This window comes from Rhincodon typus, chromosome 29 (assembly GCF_021869965.1).
Source record: "Rhincodon typus isolate 14 chromosome 29, sRhiTyp1.1, whole genome shotgun sequence".
In the NCBI taxonomy this organism is placed as follows: domain Eukaryota; kingdom Metazoa; phylum Chordata; class Chondrichthyes; order Orectolobiformes; family Rhincodontidae; genus Rhincodon; species Rhincodon typus.
The window spans coordinates 39,841,725-39,861,012 of record NC_063360.1 but is presented as its reverse complement, the minus strand read 5'-3'; the positions used below and the strand labels follow the sequence as shown (position 1 = coordinate 39,861,012).

Genomic DNA, 19,288 nt, shown 5'->3' with positions numbered 1-19,288 from the left:
TCTGCTCCTATGATGCTGCTTGGCCTGCTGTGTTCATCCAGCCCTGCACCTTGTTGTATAGAAAGATTGTTGAGGTTGTTGGACGTCAGTTGTCTTTGCTCCAGTGATGGGCTGCACTGTGGCACAGTGGTTAGCACTGCTGCCTCACAGTATCAGGGACCATGGTTCGATTCCAGTTTGGGTGACTGCTTATGTGGAGTTTCCATATTCTCTCAGTGTCTGCATGCATTTCACCAGGTGCCCCGATTTCCTCTCAGTCCATAAATGTGCAGGTGAGGTGGATTGACCATGATAAAAATTGCTCCATAGTGTCCAGGGATGTGCAGGCTAAGGGTGTTAGCCATGAAAAATGCAGTGTTGTGAGGATAGGGTGGGGGTTGGGCCTGGGTGGGATGTACTTTGGAGGGTTGGCATAGACTTGATAGGCCAAATGGCCTCTTTCTGCACTGTAGGGATTCCATGTGTCTATTCAATGAGTCTCCGATTCAACCATCTTCAGCTGCGTCATCAATGACCTTCCCTCCATCATAAAGGTCAAAAATTGGGATGTTCACCAATGATTGCATAATGTTCAGCACCATTTGCAACTCCTCATGTACTAAAGCAGTCAATGTTGAAATGCAACAAGATCTGGACAATATCCAGGCTTGGGCTGTCATGTAGCAAGTAATAATTGCACCAACAAAAGCCAGGCAATGACCATTTCCAACACAAGACCATCTAACCACTACCCATTGACATCCAATGGCATGGCCATCACCAAATCCTTGACCTGTAACATACCAGGGATTACCAATTGACCAAAAACTGAATTGTATTAGCTGTATAAATACAATGGCTACAACAGCAGGTCAGAGGCTGGGAATCCTGTATGGAATATCCCAGATGACCTCCTATTTCCAGGACCATAATGTCTCCCCTCCGGTGATCGAAAATGCCCTCAACTGCATCTCTCGCATTTCCTACACTTCTGCCCTCATACCCCTTCCCCCCAGCAAAAATAAAGACAGAATCCCCCTTGTCCTCACATATCACCCCACCAACCTCTGCATCCAGTGTATCATTCTCCGCCACTTCTGCCACCTACAATCCAACCCCACAACCAAAGAGATATTTCTCTCCCCACCTACATCTGCCTTTCATAGGGACAGTTCCCTCCACGACTCCCTCATCCGCTTCACACTCCCCACTAACGTCACCATACCTGGCACCTTTCCCTGCAACCGCAGAAAGTGCCCTCATTCTGTGAGTGAATTAAAAAGAACTTCTCTAAAGTCTGAGATAGTTGGAACTGCCGATGCTGGAGAATCTGAGATAACAAAGTGTAGAGCCGGATGAACACAGCAGGCCAAGCAGCATCAGAGGAGCAGGTAAGCTGACATTTCAGGTCAGGACCCTTCTTCAGAATTCTCTAAATTCTTCACGTTCTTCCTAAGGTTAGATGGTCTTGTGTTGGAGATGGTCATTGCCTGGCTTTTGTTGGTGCAGATATTACTTGCTACATGACAGCCCAAGCCTGAAGAAAGGCCAAAGGACCTCAGCTATTTATTGTTGATATTTATGACTCGGACAAAGAGTCAAATGAGAATGTATCTAAGTTCATTGACAATATGAAGCTAGTGGAAACGCAGACTCTGAGGAGGACATGAAGGGACTATGAAGAGATACAGAGAAGAAGGTGAGCAACAAGGAGACAGATGGAGGTCCCTCACTTTAGCAATCATAATGTAAAAGCAGAATAATTTTTAAAAGGTGTACCTTTTTTAATCCACTTATGGGATATGGGTGTTGCTGGCTGGGCCAGCATTTATTATCTGTTCCTAGTTGTCCTTCAAAAGTTGGTGGTGAGCTGCCTTTGTGAACTGCTACAGTCCACGTGCTGTATGTACACCCACAATGCTCTTAGGGCCAGAATTCCAGGATTTTGACCCAACGACAGTGAAGGAACAGTAATATATTACCAAAGCAAGTTATTAAACTTGAAAAGACGCAGAGAAGATTTACAAGGATGTTGTCAGAGTTAGAGGGTATGAGTTATGGGGAGAGGCTGAATAGGCTGGGGCTATTTTCCCTGGAGTGTTGGAGGCTGAGGGGTGACCTTGTAAAGGTTTATAAAGCCATAAGGGGCAGATCGGGTTATCATTAGACCCTTAATTCCAGATGCTTTATTGAACTCAAATTCCACCATCTGCCACGGCAGGATTTGAACCCGGGTTTCCAGGACATTAGCTGAGTTTCTGAATTAATAAAAACCAAAAGAACTGCGGATGCTGTAAAATCAGGAACAAAAATAGAAGTTGCTAGAAAAGCTCAGAATGGTCTGTAGTTCGGAGGAAGGGTCACCAGACCTGAAATTTAACTCTGATTTTTCTTCACAGATGCTGCCAGACCTGCTGAGCTTTTCCAGCAATTTCTGTTTTTGTTTCTGGATTAATAGTCTAGCGATAATACCACGAGGCCATTGTTTCCCCTAGTATGCAGAAAAGATTCGCAATAATTATTTTTATTTTTCTCAAGAGATGTGGGCATCTATGGCTAGGCCAAAATTTAATGACCATCCTCAACTGCCCTGAAACTGAGCGATTTGCTCAGCCATTTCAGAGGGCAATTAAGAGTCTGTCACTTTGCTGTGTGTCTACAGCCACAAGTAGGTCAGACCAAGTAAAGATGACAAATGTCCTTCCCTAAAGGGTCAGCACAATGGCTCAGTGGTTAGAACTAATGCCTCGCATTTCCAAGAACTCGGGTTCAATTCCACCCCTGGAGCAACTGTGCAAAGTTTGCACATCCTCCTCATGTCTGCATGGGTATCCTCCCACAGTCCAAAGATGTGCAGGCTAGGTGGATTGGCTGCTGGAAATTGCCCCATAGTGTTCAGGGATGTGTAGATTAGGGGGCTGGGTCTGGGTGGGATGCTCTGAGGGTCGTGTGGACTTGTTGGGCTGAATGGCCTATTTCCACACTGTAGGAATTCTATGATTAAAGAATGGGAGTGGCTTTATAAAAAATTAATTTACAGGATGAGGTGTTGCTTTTTGGCAGCATTTATTGCCCATCGGGCAGTTAAGAGTCAGCCACATTGTTGTGGGTCTGGAGTCACATGTATACCAGACCAGGTAAAGACGACAATTTCCTTCCCTAAAGGACGTAAATTAACCAGATGGGTTTTTCCGATAAATCAGCAACAGATTCGTGGTCATCATTAGATTCTTAATTCCAGATTGTTTTTATTAAATTCAAATTTCACCATCTGCCGTGGCAGGAATTGAACTCCGAACGTTATCTTGGTCTCTGGATTAACAGTCCAGCAATAATAGCACTAGGCCATTGCCTCCCCTTATGACAATGGTAAGGTAACACAGCCACCATTGGGCCAGCTCTTAATTCCAGATTTTTGTTGAATGCAGATTTAACCATCTACCAGGTAACCAGAGCTGGTCATTGACTTCAGGAAATAAGGTGGAGTGCATGCCCATCTACATCATTGGTGATGAACTGGAGATGGTTGAGACCAACAAGTTCCTAGGAGTGATGACCACCAACCATCTGTCCTGGCCTACCCACATTGATGTGACAGTCAAGAAAGCACAACAACGCCTTTACTTCCTTAGGAGGCTAAGGAAATTTAGCCTATCCGTAAAGACTCTTACCATTTTTATAGATAGAATCCCTAGTGTGGAAGCAGGTATTTCAGCCCATTGAGTCCACACCTACCCTCTGAAAAGCAACCCACGCAGACCCACTCTCTTCTCTTATCGTGCTGCAATTCCCATGGCTAATCCACCTAAGCTGCACACGCCTAGACAATAAGGGAAATTTAACATGGACAATACGCCTACCCTGCACATCTTTGGACAGCAGGAGGAAACTGGAGCACCCGAAGGAAAACCACACAGACACAAGGAGAACGTGCAAACTCGAGCATAGATGCACCATAGAACATAGAACAGTACAGCACAGTACAGGCCCTTTGGTCCACGATGTTGTGCCGAACTTTTACTCTAAACCTAAGGTCTATCTAACCTCCACCCCTACCTTATCCTATCATCCATATGCCTATCTAATAGCCGCTTACATGCCCCTAATGAGACCGACTCCACTACCCTCTCCGGCAATGCATTCCACGCCCCTACCACTCTCTGAGTAAAGAACTTACCTCTGACGTCTCCCCTGTACCTACCTCCACTCACTTTAAAACTATGCCCCCTCATAATAGCTACCTCCACCCTAGGAAAAAGTCTCTGGCTGTCCACTCTACCTATACCTCTGATCATAGAAAGCATTCTATTGGATGCATTACGGTTTGATACAGCAACTGGTCTGCCCAGGACTATAAGAAACTACAGAGAGATGTGAACACAGCCCAGCCAATCGCACAAGCCAACCTTCCATTCATTGTTCAGTTCTGAGGAAGGGTCACCAGACCTGAAACGTTAACTCTGTTTTCAAATACATATGCCCAGAAAATTACAGCCTAGGCCTCTGGATTACTAATCCAGTCACATGACTACCACATCATTGTTTCTTCTAAATGGCTTCAGGTGATCAGGGATTTCAGATATTTGGATAGATCAGTAAAGCTGGGGCTTTTTGTCCTTAGAGAAAGGGTTGAGAGAAGATTGAACAGAGATGTTCAATAATGAGGGGTCTGGGCAGAGTAGATAAAGAAACAATTTCATTCAGCAGAGGATTAAGAACCAGAGGATATCAGTTTAAGGTGATTGACAAAGAAGCAATAGTGACATGAGGAAAATCATTCTTTAAGTGCCAATCATAAGAAACCCCCTGATGGTTGCTAAATTTCCTGATGTCACAATAACAAGTAGAAAAGCAAGTTAAAAATAAGACACAAGGAAGTTAGAAAGGAGTATAAATAGGTTTGTTGGATAAAGGTATGGCAAGTGGAGTATAATGTGGGAAAATGAGAAATCATTAATTTTAGTAGGATGAATAGAATAAAGCATATTAACTAGGGGATGAGATATCGCAGAGTCATTGAGTCATAGAGTTATTCAGCATGAAAACAAACCCTTTGGTCCAACTGACCAGATATCCTAAATTAATCTAGTCCCATTTGGCCCATACCCATCTAACCCCTTCCTATCCATATACCCATCCAGATACCTTTTAAATGTTGTAATTGTACCAGCTTCCACCACTTCCTCTGACAGCTCATTCCATACATGCACCACCCTCTGCATGAAGAAGTTACCCCTCAGGTCCTTTTTAAATCTTTAAGCTCTGAGATGCAGAGGAATCTGGGTGTCCTTGTGCATACATTGTAAAAGTTAAGTGTGCAGGAACAGCAAGTAATTAGAAAAACTAATAAAATGTTATAATTTGTGAGGGAAATGGAATACAAAAGTAGGGGGTTATGCTTCAGTTACACAGAGCACTAGTGAGACCACAACTGAAATACTATGTGCAATATTAGTTACCTTATTCAAGAAAAGATGGCAGTTCAGAAAATGATACAGGGCTAATACTTGGAAAGAGTGGGTTGTCTTATGAGGAAAGGCTGGACAGGCTTAACCTGCAACCATAAGAGTTTACAGGAGTGAGAGGTAATTAGATTGAAATGTATCAGATCATGAATATTCTCTGCAGATTGGATTTAGAGAGGATGTTTCCTCTTGTGGGACACTCTAGAACAAGGGGTCACTATTAAACCAGGGATTGCTCAATTAAGACAGGGATGAGAATATTTTTCTCTCAGAGTATTGAGAGTCTTTGGAAATTTCCTGTAAGGTGATGGAAGTAGAAATGAACAGATTTTTGATAAGCAAGGGATGAAAGGTTATTTGGGGTACAGGGGAGAATTGACAGATATGTGGAGTTGAAGTTTACAATCTTAATAATTGGCAGAGAAGACTCAAGAGGTCAAATGGCTGACCCGTGCTCCAAATTCACACATTCAAATGTTCGCATAAACTCTTCCGTCAGGCAGAAGATGCCGAAACTTGAACACATGCACCAGCAGGTTCAAGAACAGCTTCTTCCCTGCCATTATTAGACTGATGAATGGACAATCTAACTTCAAATAATGTGAATTTTGCTAATGTTGATCTTGCTTCGCGCACCTCCTATGCAGTGTAACCTGTATGCCTCACTCTGTCTAAACATCTTTATGTACTTGCTTGTTGTGATCTGCCTGTACTGCTCGCAAAGCTTTTCACTGTACTTATGTAAACATGACTATAATAAATCAACTCAAATTAAAGAACACAAAAGGATGAATGGCCTCCTCCTGTATTATGAATATTCTATGATTCTATGAAGTCAAGTTTGATTAAATTTGTCATTTGCACAAAACCTCAAAATTCTTCGGGCAGCACTCAGCGTTTGCACTGACTAGAGGGAAGCAGCATATCAGACATCTGTAAAATCACTGAACTTCAAGAACAGACATCACACAACACCAGGTAATAGTCCAACAAGTTTACTTGAAAATTCAAACTTTCGGAGCCTCAGTCCTTCGTCAGGTGTTAGTGAGAGAGTATCAGACACAGAATTTATAAGTAAAAGATCAAAGGGTCACATCACTGATGAGGATGTATTAAACAAACCTAAGATGCTGTTAAACCTTTAATAAGTTAGAAGGTTTTAATTGATTAATATGTGTATGTAAATCCTCGAATTCCTTTAAAATCACGGTCCTGAGAGAACCAAATGTTTTACTATTGTAAAGAAAAAGTGACATTTTAGGTCAGACAATGCATGTTAGGTGTGAAGCCTGGTTTAGAATCTGTTTGTGTTTTACCTTGGAGTCAGACTGGTTGTATTTCTAAAGTAGGAATCTACGAAATGCCACATTGACTGACTGTCTATAAATTGTGTGCTTTTTGAATAAAATAAAATGTATGTGAAAATATAAATTCACCCCATAGATTCATGCGTGCGTGCGGGAGGAGACAGCAGGCTAGGGGGCAAGAGAGCAGGCAAGAGGGGAGAGAACGTATGTATGTGTGTACGTGCGCATGTGTGAGTGAGTATGTGTATGCGTGACAGCGTATAGTGTGGTGGGGTCACCTGTAGTGCGACATGAACCCAAGATCCGGGTTGATGCTGTTCTCATGGGGACTGAACTTGACTATCAGCCTCTGCTCGGCAACTCTGCATTGTTATGTATCCCGAAATCCTCTTTGGGGGACAATTACCCGAAGATCCAAGGCCAAATGTCCTTGACCTCTGAAGTATTCCCCGACTGGAAGGGAACATCCCTGTTTGGTGATTGTTGGGCACTGTCCATTCATCTGTTGTATTAGTGTCTGCATGGTCTCACCAATGTACCATGCCTCAGGGCATCCTTACCTGGAGCATATGAGATAGACAATGTTGGCCAAGTCACGAGTATCTGTCGTGTATGTGGTGGGTGGTGTTCCCACATGTGATGGTAGTGTCCATGTTGATGGTCTGATATGTCTTGCAGAGGTTGCCATGACAGGGTTGTGTGATGTTGTGGCCGATGTTGTCCGGTTGGGTAGTTTGCTGCGAACGATGGTCTGTTTAAGGTTTGGCAGTTGTTTGAAGGTGAGAAGTGGAGGCGTGGTGAAGATCTTGGCAATTTGCTCATCGTCATCGATAACGTGTTGAAGGCTGTGAAGAACATGGCGTAGTTTCTCCGCTCCAGTGAAGTACTGGACAATGAAGGGCACCCTATCGGACGTATTGTGTCCCCATCTTCTGAGGAGGTCATTCCGGTTTTTCACTGTGGCACATTGAAACTGGCGATCAATGAGCTGAGCATTGTGTCCTGTTTGTATGAGGGCGTCCTTCAAAACCTTCAGGTATCTGTCTCATTCCTCCTCATCCAAACAGAATCTGTGTATGTGTAGGGCTGTTTTAATATGTTGCAGGTGAAAGCTAGAGAAATGCAGCAGTGTGAGGTTATCCATGGACTTGTGATGTACTGAGGTGTCCATTCCTGAAGGAGATACATGTGTCCAAGAATGAGACGGACTCTAAAGAGTAGCCCGCGGTGGGATGAAACTTGCTGATATCACTCTGTCGTTATCTTAGTGATTCCACACCATGAGTCCCCAAACAGGGATGCTCCCACCCAGTGGGGGAACAGTTCAGAGGTCAAGGACAATCGGTCTCAGATTGACGGGTAAACATCTTCCAAGGTGGGCTTCGGGATAGACAACGCAGAGTCATCGAACAAAGGCTGATAGCCAAGTTCAGTGCCCGTGAGGACAGCATCAACCAGGATCTTGGGTTCATGTCGCTGTACAGATGACCCCACCCCACTATCTCTCTCACACATACACACACTTTCTCTCCCCCCTCTCACTCACACAAACACATGAATCTATGGGGTGAATTTGTATTTGCAGATACATTCTATTTTGTTCAAAAAGCACATGATTTAAAGACAATGTGGCATTTTATTAATTCCTACTTGAGAAATACAACCAGTCTGACTCCAAACCAAAACACAAACAGATTCTAAACAAGGTCTCACACCTAACATGCATTTTCTGACATAAAACATGACCTCTTCTTTACACTGATAAGACCTTTATTTCTCTCAGGACTGTGACTTGAAAGGAATTCGGGGATTTGCATATACATATTAATCAATTAAAACCTTCTAACTGATTAAAACTTTAACAGCATCTTGGGTTTGTTTAGTGCATCCTCATCAATGGTGTGGAACCTTTGATCTTTTACTTAAAAATTCTGTGTCCAATACTACCTCTCTCACTAACACCTGAAGAAGGACTGAGGCTCCGAGAGCTTGGGTTTTCAAATACACCTGTTGGACCTGGTGTCATGTTATTTCGGACCTTGTCCGCCCCAGTCCGACACCAGCACCTCCACATCATGAACTTCAGGAAGTTAGATATGGGCCTCTCACCGTATAAGTGTTGCAAATGAGATTGAAGAGCGAATTCACAGCCTCATCCTCCAAATCTTCAGTGTGTTTCTGTAAAAGAGATTGGAATTTGAACAGCAATAACAGAATATTCAAAACAGAACTCAATGAAAAAATGTAAATTATTTTCAGAATCATGTGTGGCCAGAAGCAAGGGGCATTTGGGGTAGCAAGACTGGAATGTAGAGGATGGAGGGGACTGAGTGAAGGTGGTTTGTATAAGGAAGCCTGGAATTACCAGTGACTAGTGCTTTTGATGGGAAGAATAGGCTTGATGGCAGTATTTTGTTCACAGCAAACACCACTCACGTTGCTACAGATGTCTGCCTATCAGAAATGGGGGATACAAATTTCAGTGCTGGTGTGATATCAGGTACACATGTCACAAAGACTGTCAGATTACATCAAATAGCACATCCTTTTGGCCATTCACAATAAACAAGGTCCTGACTGTACCCAACCATCACGTACTTGCAAACCTCACACAACACAGTGTCAACATTGGGTATGATTCTACAATTGGAATATTTGCTGGATAATCCTAAATGTATGAAGAATTACATTGGCAATCTGAAACCGGTTGCCAATCAGGTTCACAGTGCAGTGCGTTTGTGTTCACTGGAAGCTACACATATTCGTACACAGGGCCTGTTCCTTCCAGACAGAAAGAAGGTGTACACACACAGTGCCTGTTTCAAACCCACACTACAGGTGACAGCCCTTTTCTGGTACATTTCGTAGGACAATGTTCTGACTAATCAGATTCAACATGCCTGGTTCAAAATATAAACAAAGCCTGTTAACAGTCAATCAGCATTAATGATTAGATTCTCCATGGTAACAAATCTACCGATCAGAGTCCACTGGCACAACAAATCAGCACTCTCCTTTCATTAGTATAATTGTTTATTTAACCCTTGAACTAATATTTCTATCAAAATGTCCTGATAAGTGTTAGATGACAACTTTTAACAAATTATGAGCCTTGTTGAGGTAATACATTATTTCTAATTGCTTATACCGAATAGATCATGTATATTAGACACACAAACTAAACACGCACCTCAGACAGCGCGACTGAAGACCTTGAGATCAGAACGGCACATGAGGTGATTTCATGCACCAAGGGCACACTGCCTGCCTTCTCTAGAATCTAAACAATAATACAATAGGAAGCATCCTTCCAACTTACTCCATTGACCAGGATCCATGGAACATAGTCATGGGGTGGATTAAGTGCTCTCGTTAGTTCTGAATTGTGATGCATCAGTTTATTCCCGAGATCACCATTGACACAGTTTTCAATGTTGGCCCAAGGCAGTAAGGGCTCATAGACCTGGAGGCACTGCAGAGATCAAAAAGGCAGAGTTATAACTTTGAACATACGCTGCAAAGTCAAAACATATCAGTTTTTCTTCACAATGTTATCCCAGAGAGACCCCGAGGAGTTTGTAAACCAGGCCTCATTCTCGGACAAGAGATAACAAGGTGTAGAGCTGGATGAACACAGCAGGCAAAGCAGCATCAGAGGAGCAGGTAAGCTGACGTTTCGGGTCTGGACCCTTCTTCAGAAATTCAGAAATTCTCAGACAAATTGACTTCTGTTCAATGGGGCTACAACAAAATTGAGCAGGATTGATTGGAATAAGTGGTTGATGGGAAGATCAGGAACTGAATAATCGGGCCACCTTCAAGGACTAAATGGTTCAGGTATGGTCAAGGTATATTACATTGAATGGAAAAGCTAGGACAAAGAAATCTAAAGTTGCCTGGATGACAAAGGAGATAGAAACAACATTAGAAAGAAAATATGTGCTTATGACAGGTATAAGGCCAAAAATACAACTGAAAATACAGTAAGAATAAGAATTCTGAGAAAAGACTATCAGGTAACATAAAGGGAAGTCCCAAAGTTTTTTCTAGGCATATAAATAGTAAGGAAGTGGTTAAAGGAAGAATATGGCATATCAGAGATCAGAAAGGGGATTTACAGGTGCAGGTATTAAATAAATAATTTGCCATCGTGACATCAATCGCCTCAAACTCTCCACCCCTCTCATCACTCCAACCTCTCCCCCACAGAACGTGCAGGCCTCCGCTCCAATCCCAACCTCACCATAAAACCCACGGACAAGGGAGGCACAGTTGTAGTATGGCGCACTGACCTCTACATCGCCAAGGCCAGACGCCAGCTCTCCAACGCCTCCTCCTACCGCCCCCTTGATCATGACCCCAACCCCGACCACCAAGAAGGGTCTAGGCCCGAAACATCAGCTTTCCTGCTCCTCTGATGCTGCTTGGCCTGCTGTGTTCATCCAGATCCACACCTTGTTATCCCAACATACCATTTACCTTCTTTATCGCCTGCTGCACCTGCATGCTTACCTTCAGCACCTGGTGAACAAGGACACCCAGGTCCCACTGCACACTCCCCTCTCCCAATTTACAGCCATTCAGGTAGTGATCTGCCTTCTTGTTTTTGCTTCCAAAGTGAATAACCTCACATTTATCCAAATTATATTGCATCTGCCATTGATTTGCCCATTCACCCAACCTTAACCACATTGACTGGCTCCCCCTTGTCAACTCTACTATTTACATCCTCATAGAATTCCAACAGATTTGTGAAGCATGATTGCCCCTTCATAAATCTATACTGACTGTCTGAACGTACCACTGCTTTCTAAATGCTGCGCTATAAAGTCCTTGATAATGGATTGGAGAATTTTCCCGTCTACCGATGTTAGGCTTACTTGTATATAATTCCCTGTTTTCTCTCTACCTCCCGTTTTGAATATTAGAGTGACATTAGCCACCCTCCAATCTGCAGGGACGTTCCAGAGTCTATAGAATCCCAGAAGATGACCACCAATGCGTCCACTATTTCTACAGCCACTTCCTTAAGTGCCATGGGATGTAGATTATCAGGCCCTGGGGATCTATCCACCTTCAATCCCATCAATTTTCCCAGCACCATTTCTCTACTAATATTGATCACCCTCAGTTCTTCCCTCTCACTAAATCTTGCATTCTCCAACATTTCTGGTATCTGATTTGTGAAAGCAGAATCAAAATTGGTATTCAGTTGCTCAGCCATTTCTTTATCCCCTATTATACGTTCCCCTGTTTCTGTCTGTGGGGGACCTACATTTGTCTTCGCCAATCTCTTTCTCTTCACATATCTATAGAAACACTTAGTGTCAGTCTTTATGTTCGCTGCAAGCTTACTGTCGCACTGTATTTTCCTCTTCTTAATCAATCCCTAGGTCCTTCTTTCCTGAATTCTAAACTGCTCCCAATCCTCAGACATATTATTTCTCTTGGCCAATTTGTATGCTTCTTCCTTGGATTGAATACTTTCTCTAATTTCCTTTGTAAGCCATGGATTTGCCCTCTTACCCATTTTGCTTTTGTGCCACACAGGAATAAAAGTTGTTGCGGTTCCCCCATGCATTCTTTGAGTGTTTGCTATTGCCTTTCCACTGTTATCCCTTTAAGTAATTCTCCCCCAATCTATAAAGGTAACTCACTCATATCTTCATAGTTTCCTTTATTAAGATTCAGCACCCTCATCTATGAATCAACTACCTCACTCTTCATCTTGATAAAAAATTCTATCATGTTATGATCGCTCTTCCCCAAGGGGTCTCACACAGCTAGATCGGCAATGATTCCCTTCTCATTACATAGTTCCCAATCTAAGATGGCCTGCTGTCTAGTTGGTTCCTCTATATAATGGTCAAGAAAGCCATCCCGTATACATTCCAGGAATTCCTCCTCTACGGCATTGTGGCTAATTTGATTTGCCCAATCTGTGTGCAGATAAAAATCACCCATGATCACCAATATTTCCTTATCACATGCATCTCTAATCTCCTATTTAATGCCATTCCCAACATCACCACTGTGCAGTTTGGGGGTCTATACTTGACACCCACTAATTTTTTTTGCCCCTTGATATTTTTCAACTCTACCCATACAGACTCCACATTGTCAGAGCTAATATCCTTTCTCACTATTGTGTTAATTTCCTCTTTAAACAGCAATTCCACTCCACCATCTTTTCCTTTTTGCCTGTCCTTTCTAAATACTGAATATATATTAACAATCTGGATATTGGTGTGCTGGGGACAATTTCCAAGGCTGCAGATGACACGAAATATGGAAGAATTATAAAGTGTGAGGAAGACACATATGGAACTCCAAAAGGATGTTGACAAGTTGGGGGAAGTGGGCAGATAGTTCACAGTTGAGATTCAAAGGAGAAACGTGCGAGGTAATGCATTTTGGTCGGAAGAACCTGGAGAGACAATATAAAATACAGGTTACTGTTCTAAAGTGGGTGTAAGAGCAGAGGAACCTGGGTAAATATGTGCACAAGTCATAGAGAGTGGCTGGACAGGTGTTGAGAAGAGTTAATAAAGCAGTGTTCTTAACTTTATTAAATTGGGGCATTGGACACACAGCAGGGAGGTGACACTTGTTAGACCTCAGCTGGAGCTCTGAATACAGTCATGGGCACCACGTTATAGGAAAAATGCAAATGAATTGAAGACAGTGCAGAAGCAATTTACAAGAATAGTTCAGGAATGAGAAACATCAGTGATGATAGATTGAAGAAGTTTGGACTGTTCTCTCTGGAGAGAAGGCAGCTGAGAGGAAATCTGATTGAGGTTCTCAAAATCATCAACAGCTGGACAGAGTAGACAGGGAGAAGCAGTTTTTGCTTGTAGAAGAAACAAGAGTGAGAGGGTAAAGCTTTAAAGTGATGTGCAAGCGAAGCAAGGGTAATATGAGAAAATACTTTTTCACAAAGCGGATTGTTATGGTATAGAATGTGCTGCCTGGAAGTGTTTTGATTTGATTTATTATAGTCACATGCACCTAAGTACAGCTTTACAAGTAGTACAAGCAGATCATAGCAAACAGGGACATACAAGATCATCGGGTGCTTAGAAAGAGCGAGGCATACAAAGTTACACTGCACAGGAGGTGCACAAAGCAAGATCAATATGAGGAAGATCAATGTTATTTGAAGTTAGAGAGTCCATTCATCAGTCTAATAACGGCAGGGAAGAAGCTGTTCTTGAACCTATTGGTGTGTGTGTTCACCTTTTGGCTTCTTCTGCCTGACGGAAGAGTTTGTAGGAGATCATTACCAGGATGGGAGGGGTCTTTCATGATGTTACAGACAAATAAAAACTGCAGATGCTGGAATCCAAGGTAGATAAACAGGCGGCTGGAAGAACACAGCAAGCCAGGCAGCATCTGGTGGAAAGGAGCAGTCAACGTTTTGGGCATTACCCTTCTTCAGCACTGGATATTGTGGGGTTAGGGGGAGCTGCAGATAAAGGAGGTGGGGGGAGGGGTGGAGGCAGAATGGTGGCAATAGACTCTTTCATGATGTTGGCAGCCTTTCTGTGGTAATGAGCTGCGTAGATGTAGTCCATAGACAGAAGGTTGGCTTCCATGATGGTCTGGGCTGAGCTGGACTGGGCAGGGCACACAACCTTCTGTAGTTTCTTATGTCCTGGGAAGAGCAATTGCTGTGCCAGGCCATTATGCACTCGGATAGTATGCTTTCTATGGTGCATCTCTAACAGTTGATGAGAGTCCTTAGTGTGGTGAAGGCAGATTCAATTGGGACATTCAAGAAGGCGTTGAACAGTTTTTTTAGAATAGTGATGGTGCGCAGGGATATGGAGGAAAAGCAGAAGATTGACATTAGATAAAAACTAGACTAGATAATAGAGCTGGCGCAGGTGCAGGTGCAATAGGCAGAATGATCCCCTTCTGCACAATAATAAATTTGTCATTCTGTGTTAGGAAGATCACTAATTTCCAGTTTTCACCTTCCACAACCAGAAGTGGTGTGAACAACTGGTTAATATGGTATTGGATCAGGAAGTACACTAACCACCTAGAAGCTCAAAGCATAAATCTTTGAAATGAGAAAGGGAAGCCAAACGACAAAAACTTACAGTACATTCTAATGATGTCATTGAAAATGTCAGAATTTGATTTTCTGGAAAAAACCCCAACCTTAAAGTAACTGGTCAGAAATAATTATCATCCAATGTTATAGTATACCTGAAGAATTAAAGAGGTTCTAGAAAATGGTGTTGGAAAGCATGGTGAAGAGAGGAGAATAAAGGAAGAAATCATTCTCACAGAAAAACTATTATTCTTCTTGGCCTCTACTTAAAGTTTCAGTCTGTACTCAATGATATCCCAACAAATGTCTGTCTTGAGGGAGTCAACTGGTTTGCTGCTGCCTTGGTACAAGATCAGAATGATATGCTCCCAGAGCAATTTTACATACATGTGATTAAATGATTCCTTGACCTTTCCCAACCTGCAAATATTGTGACCATTCCCATTCTAGTTAAGCAAAGGGATAAAAGATTATCAGGGATATGCAGGATTGCAGATTTAAAGCTACAATCAGATCAATTGAGATGTTAATGTATAACCGAACAGACTTGAGGGGCTGAATGGCCTACTCTACTGCTAATTCTTATGTTCACTGGATTATACAATGCTTTTAAATAAAATTGAATGTGATGCACTTCAGGTTTCTTCTGGAATTTGTCCAATGACTACTCCACTCCTTTTTTCTCTACATCTAAGGCCTTCAAACAAATGTAAATGAGCCAAATTGGGTAATTTAAAAAAAAAATCATGGGCCGCGGGGATTCTCTGGCTGGTTCTATTTATTGCCTGTTCCTAGTTGCACTCGAGAAGTTGGTGGTAAGCTGCCATCTTGGACTGTAACAGACCATGAGGTGTAGGATACCTCCAATGCTATTGGGGATGGAGTTGCAGGATTTTGAGCCAAATCAGAATAGTGAGTGTATCTGCTGCCTTTGGTAATTTAGCTGGTAAAAGTAGCAGGAGTTGTGAATTGGGAAGGTGGTACCAATGTAGGCTTGATATGTTGCTGCAGTGCACACCCTAGATGGTATTCACAATTGCCACTGTACATCAATGGTGGAGGAAGTGAATGTTGATGGTTTTGTTTGGGATTCTTTGTTCCAGAAGGTGCTAAGCATCTTGGGTGTTATTTGAGCTGCACCCATCCAGGCAAATGGGAAGTATTCCTTCACAATCCTGAATAGTACCTTGCAGATAGTGGACAGGTTTTATGGAGTCAGGAGGGGAGTTGTGTATCACAGTATTCCTAAGAGGCTCAGTGCTGAGGGGGCTTCTCACTGTCAGAGGGTTGGCGCTGAGGGAGTGCCGCACTGTCGGATGGTCGGTGCTCCAGGAGCGCAGCAAGATTGGAGGGTCAGTACTATAGGGTCAGAAGTGATACCTTTTGGAGATGTCATATCAAGGTTTGAATAAGAGAATGACCAGAGAAAGGGTAGGGCCAATCAAGGAATGTAAAGGGAATTTGTGCACAGAACCGAAAGAGATAGGACAGGTCCTTAGGGAATACTTTCCTTCACAACTGAGAGGGATCTAGTTGTAGAGGAACACAGTGTGTAACAGGCTGGTAGGCTAGAGGAAGTGGATGTTAGTAAGGAATATGTACTAGGAATTTTGAGGAACTTGAAGATAGATAAGTTCCCCGGGCCTGATAGGATTTATCCAAGGATTCTATGAGAAGCGAGGGAAGAGATCGTAGGGCCTTTGGCAATGATCTTTTCGTCCTCACTGTCCATGGGTATAGTGCTGGAAGATTAGAGAGTGACAAACGTCATTCCCTTGTTCAAAAAAAAGGGAATAGGGATAACCCCGGAAATTACAGGCCAGTTAGTTTTACTTCAGTGGTGGGCAAATTATTGGAAAGGGCTCTGAAAGATAGGATTTATGATCACTTGGATAGGCACAGTTTGATTCATGATAGTCAGCATGGATTTGTGAGGGGTAGATCATGCCTCACAAACCTTATTGAATTCTTTAAAGAGGTGACCAAACACGTGGATGAAGGTAGAGCAGTGAATGTGGTATACGTGGATTTAAGTAAGGAGTTTGCTAAGGTTCCACATGGTAGGCTCATGCAGAAAGTAAAGAGGCATGGGATAGTGGGAAATGTGGCAGATTAGATTCAGAATTGGCTGACCCTTAGAATACATCGGGTGGTAGAGGACGGAAAATATTCAACATGGTGCTCAGTTACGAGTGGTGTACCACAAGGATCTGTTCTGGGTCCTCTTCTATTTGTGATTTTTGTAAATGATTTGGATGAAGGAGTAGAAGGGTGGATTAGTAAGTTCGCGGATGATACGAAGGTGAGTCGAGTTGTGGATAGTGCGGAGGGCTGTTCTAGATTACAAAGGGACACTGATAGGATGCAGAGCTGGGCTGAGAAGTGGCAGATGGAGTTTAGCCCTGAAAAGTGTGAGGTGATTCATTTTGGAAGGACAAATTTGAAAGCAGAATACAGGGTTAATGGAAAGATTCTTGGCAGTGTGGAAGAGCAGAGGGATCTTGGGGTTCATGTCCATAGTTCCCTGAAAGCTGCCACCCAGGTGGATAGAGTTGTTAAGAAGGCATATGGTGGGTTAGCTTTCATTAATAGAGGGATTGAGTTCAAGAGCCATGAAGTTATGCTCCAGCTGTACAAAACCCTGGTTTGGCCACATCTGGAGTATTGTGTCCAGTTCTGGGCGCCTCATTACAGGAAAGATGTGGAAGCATTGGAAAAGGTGCAGAGGAGATTTACCAGGATGTTGCCTGGAATGGAGGGAAGGTCTTACGAGGAAAGGTTGAGAGAGCTAGGGCTTTTCTCTTTAGAACGACGAAGGATGAGAGGTGACTTGATAGAGGTGTACAAAATGATCAGAGGTATAGGTAGAGTGGACAACCAGAGACTTTTTCCTAGGGTGGAGGTAGCTATTATGAGGGGGCATAGTTTTAAAGTGAGTGGAGGTAGATACAGGGGAGACGTCAAAGGTAGGTTCTTTGCTCAGAGAGAGTGGTAGGAGTGTGGAATGCATTTCTGGAGAGGGTAGTGGAGTCGGCCTCATTAGGGGCATTTAAGCAGCTATTAGATAGGCATATGGATGATAGTATAAGGTAGGGGCGGAGGTTAGATAGACCTTAGGATTAGGGTGAAAGTTCGGCACAACATCGTGGGCTGAAGGGCCTGTACTGTGCTGTACTGTTCTATGTTGTGGCAGTGTATCATTGTATGTAATTGTAGTGGCGTGGTACCGCTTGGGCACTCACCAGCTGAGCAGCTGCAGTCACATTTTCTGCTGATTCCATACAGAAAATGATTGGAAAGAAGCGGGCAGGATCCTGAAGAGTATGCATAATACACGTCTGTGAATAAAATCACAAAGAATCAGTTACTGGAACAATTTAGTTATTGCTCACATCAGCATCAATTCTAGCACATGCACTCTGTTTCAACAGATGGTCACTAACAGAATGATGTTGCTCCTTGGCCTGAAACAGCCCAGGACCATAGGTCCAACTGGCAGCTGCAAGGAGAGGGACTGTGCTGGAGAAAGAGCAGGTTATTAAGCTCCAAGATCGTCCTTAAATCTTGTTTCAAGTTAACTCTCAATTTGGACTAATGTAAGATTCAATTAGGTACATTGAGGATGAGGCCTGTTTATGATAAAGGGCATTTATAGCATTGAATGAGCCAATCACAGCTTAGTATAGGACCAAAAGCAATTTTCAAATTATCTTGCATTATTGGTTAACTTACCAACATCATTAGTTAACATATCAACATGGTTACTGCCATAAATTACAACAAGGTGATTCATCATAGTGACTTACAAACAAATTTGACACCAAGTCACATGAAGAAATTCAAAGATTTGTGATCAAAAACATGGATAAAATGTACATTTAAGTTCTGAAGGAGAAGAAGGAGAAGGGGGAGGTAAAGAATGGATGAGAGCAATGAGAATAAGAGCATGAGAACAAAAGTGACACAGAGGGCAAGAAAATGTTTAGGGAGTAAATTTGTGAAGTTTGGGCTCCAGGCAGCTAAAGACACCATCACCAATGACCTGGTGTTTGAAAAGGAGAGGATGCAGAGGAGGGCATGCAAGAGAAGGATCTGAAAACAAGGATGAGAATTTTAAACCCAACACATTTCCAAACCTGGAACCAATCTGGGCCAGCGAGCACCACAACTGATGGATGAATGTGACTTGGTGAAAGATAGCTTCGGATGAACGAAAGTTTATGGAGGATGCCAAGTGAAAAGCAAGTGAGGAAAATATTGGAACAGTAAAGGCACATATGAGAATTTCAGCAACAAATGAGCTGAGACAGGAATGTAGTTGGGAAATGGTTTGGTGGTGAACATAACTTATTGCTAATAAGAAAGAAATTAGGTCAGAAGCTCATGTTGAAGGCTAAACAATACCATCCCTCATCCCTCACACCCCGTCCACGCAATAAAAACCAAAAAAGAATCCCCCTCGTCCTCACGTACCA

At 42.9% G+C, this 19,288-nt stretch overlaps 1 protein-coding gene across 2 annotated transcripts in view; it reads right to left on the bottom strand.

The window, feature by feature from the left end:
• Nucleotides 1-19,288, bottom strand: part of LOC109919661 (gamma-interferon-inducible lysosomal thiol reductase-like) — a 53,932-nt gene that overhangs the window by 3,161 nt on the left and 31,483 nt on the right. For both annotated transcript variants that reach the window (XM_048614134.1, XM_048614135.1), the window contains 3 exons: nt 18,056-18,151; nt 10,071-10,223; nt 8,861-8,929 (listed from right to left, as the gene is read on the bottom strand). In XM_048614134.1, coding sequence (XP_048470091.1) covers nt 8,861-8,929; nt 10,071-10,223; nt 18,056-18,151 — 318 coding nt within the window. The remainder of the gene's footprint in view (nt 1-8,860; nt 8,930-10,070; nt 10,224-18,055; nt 18,152-19,288) is intronic.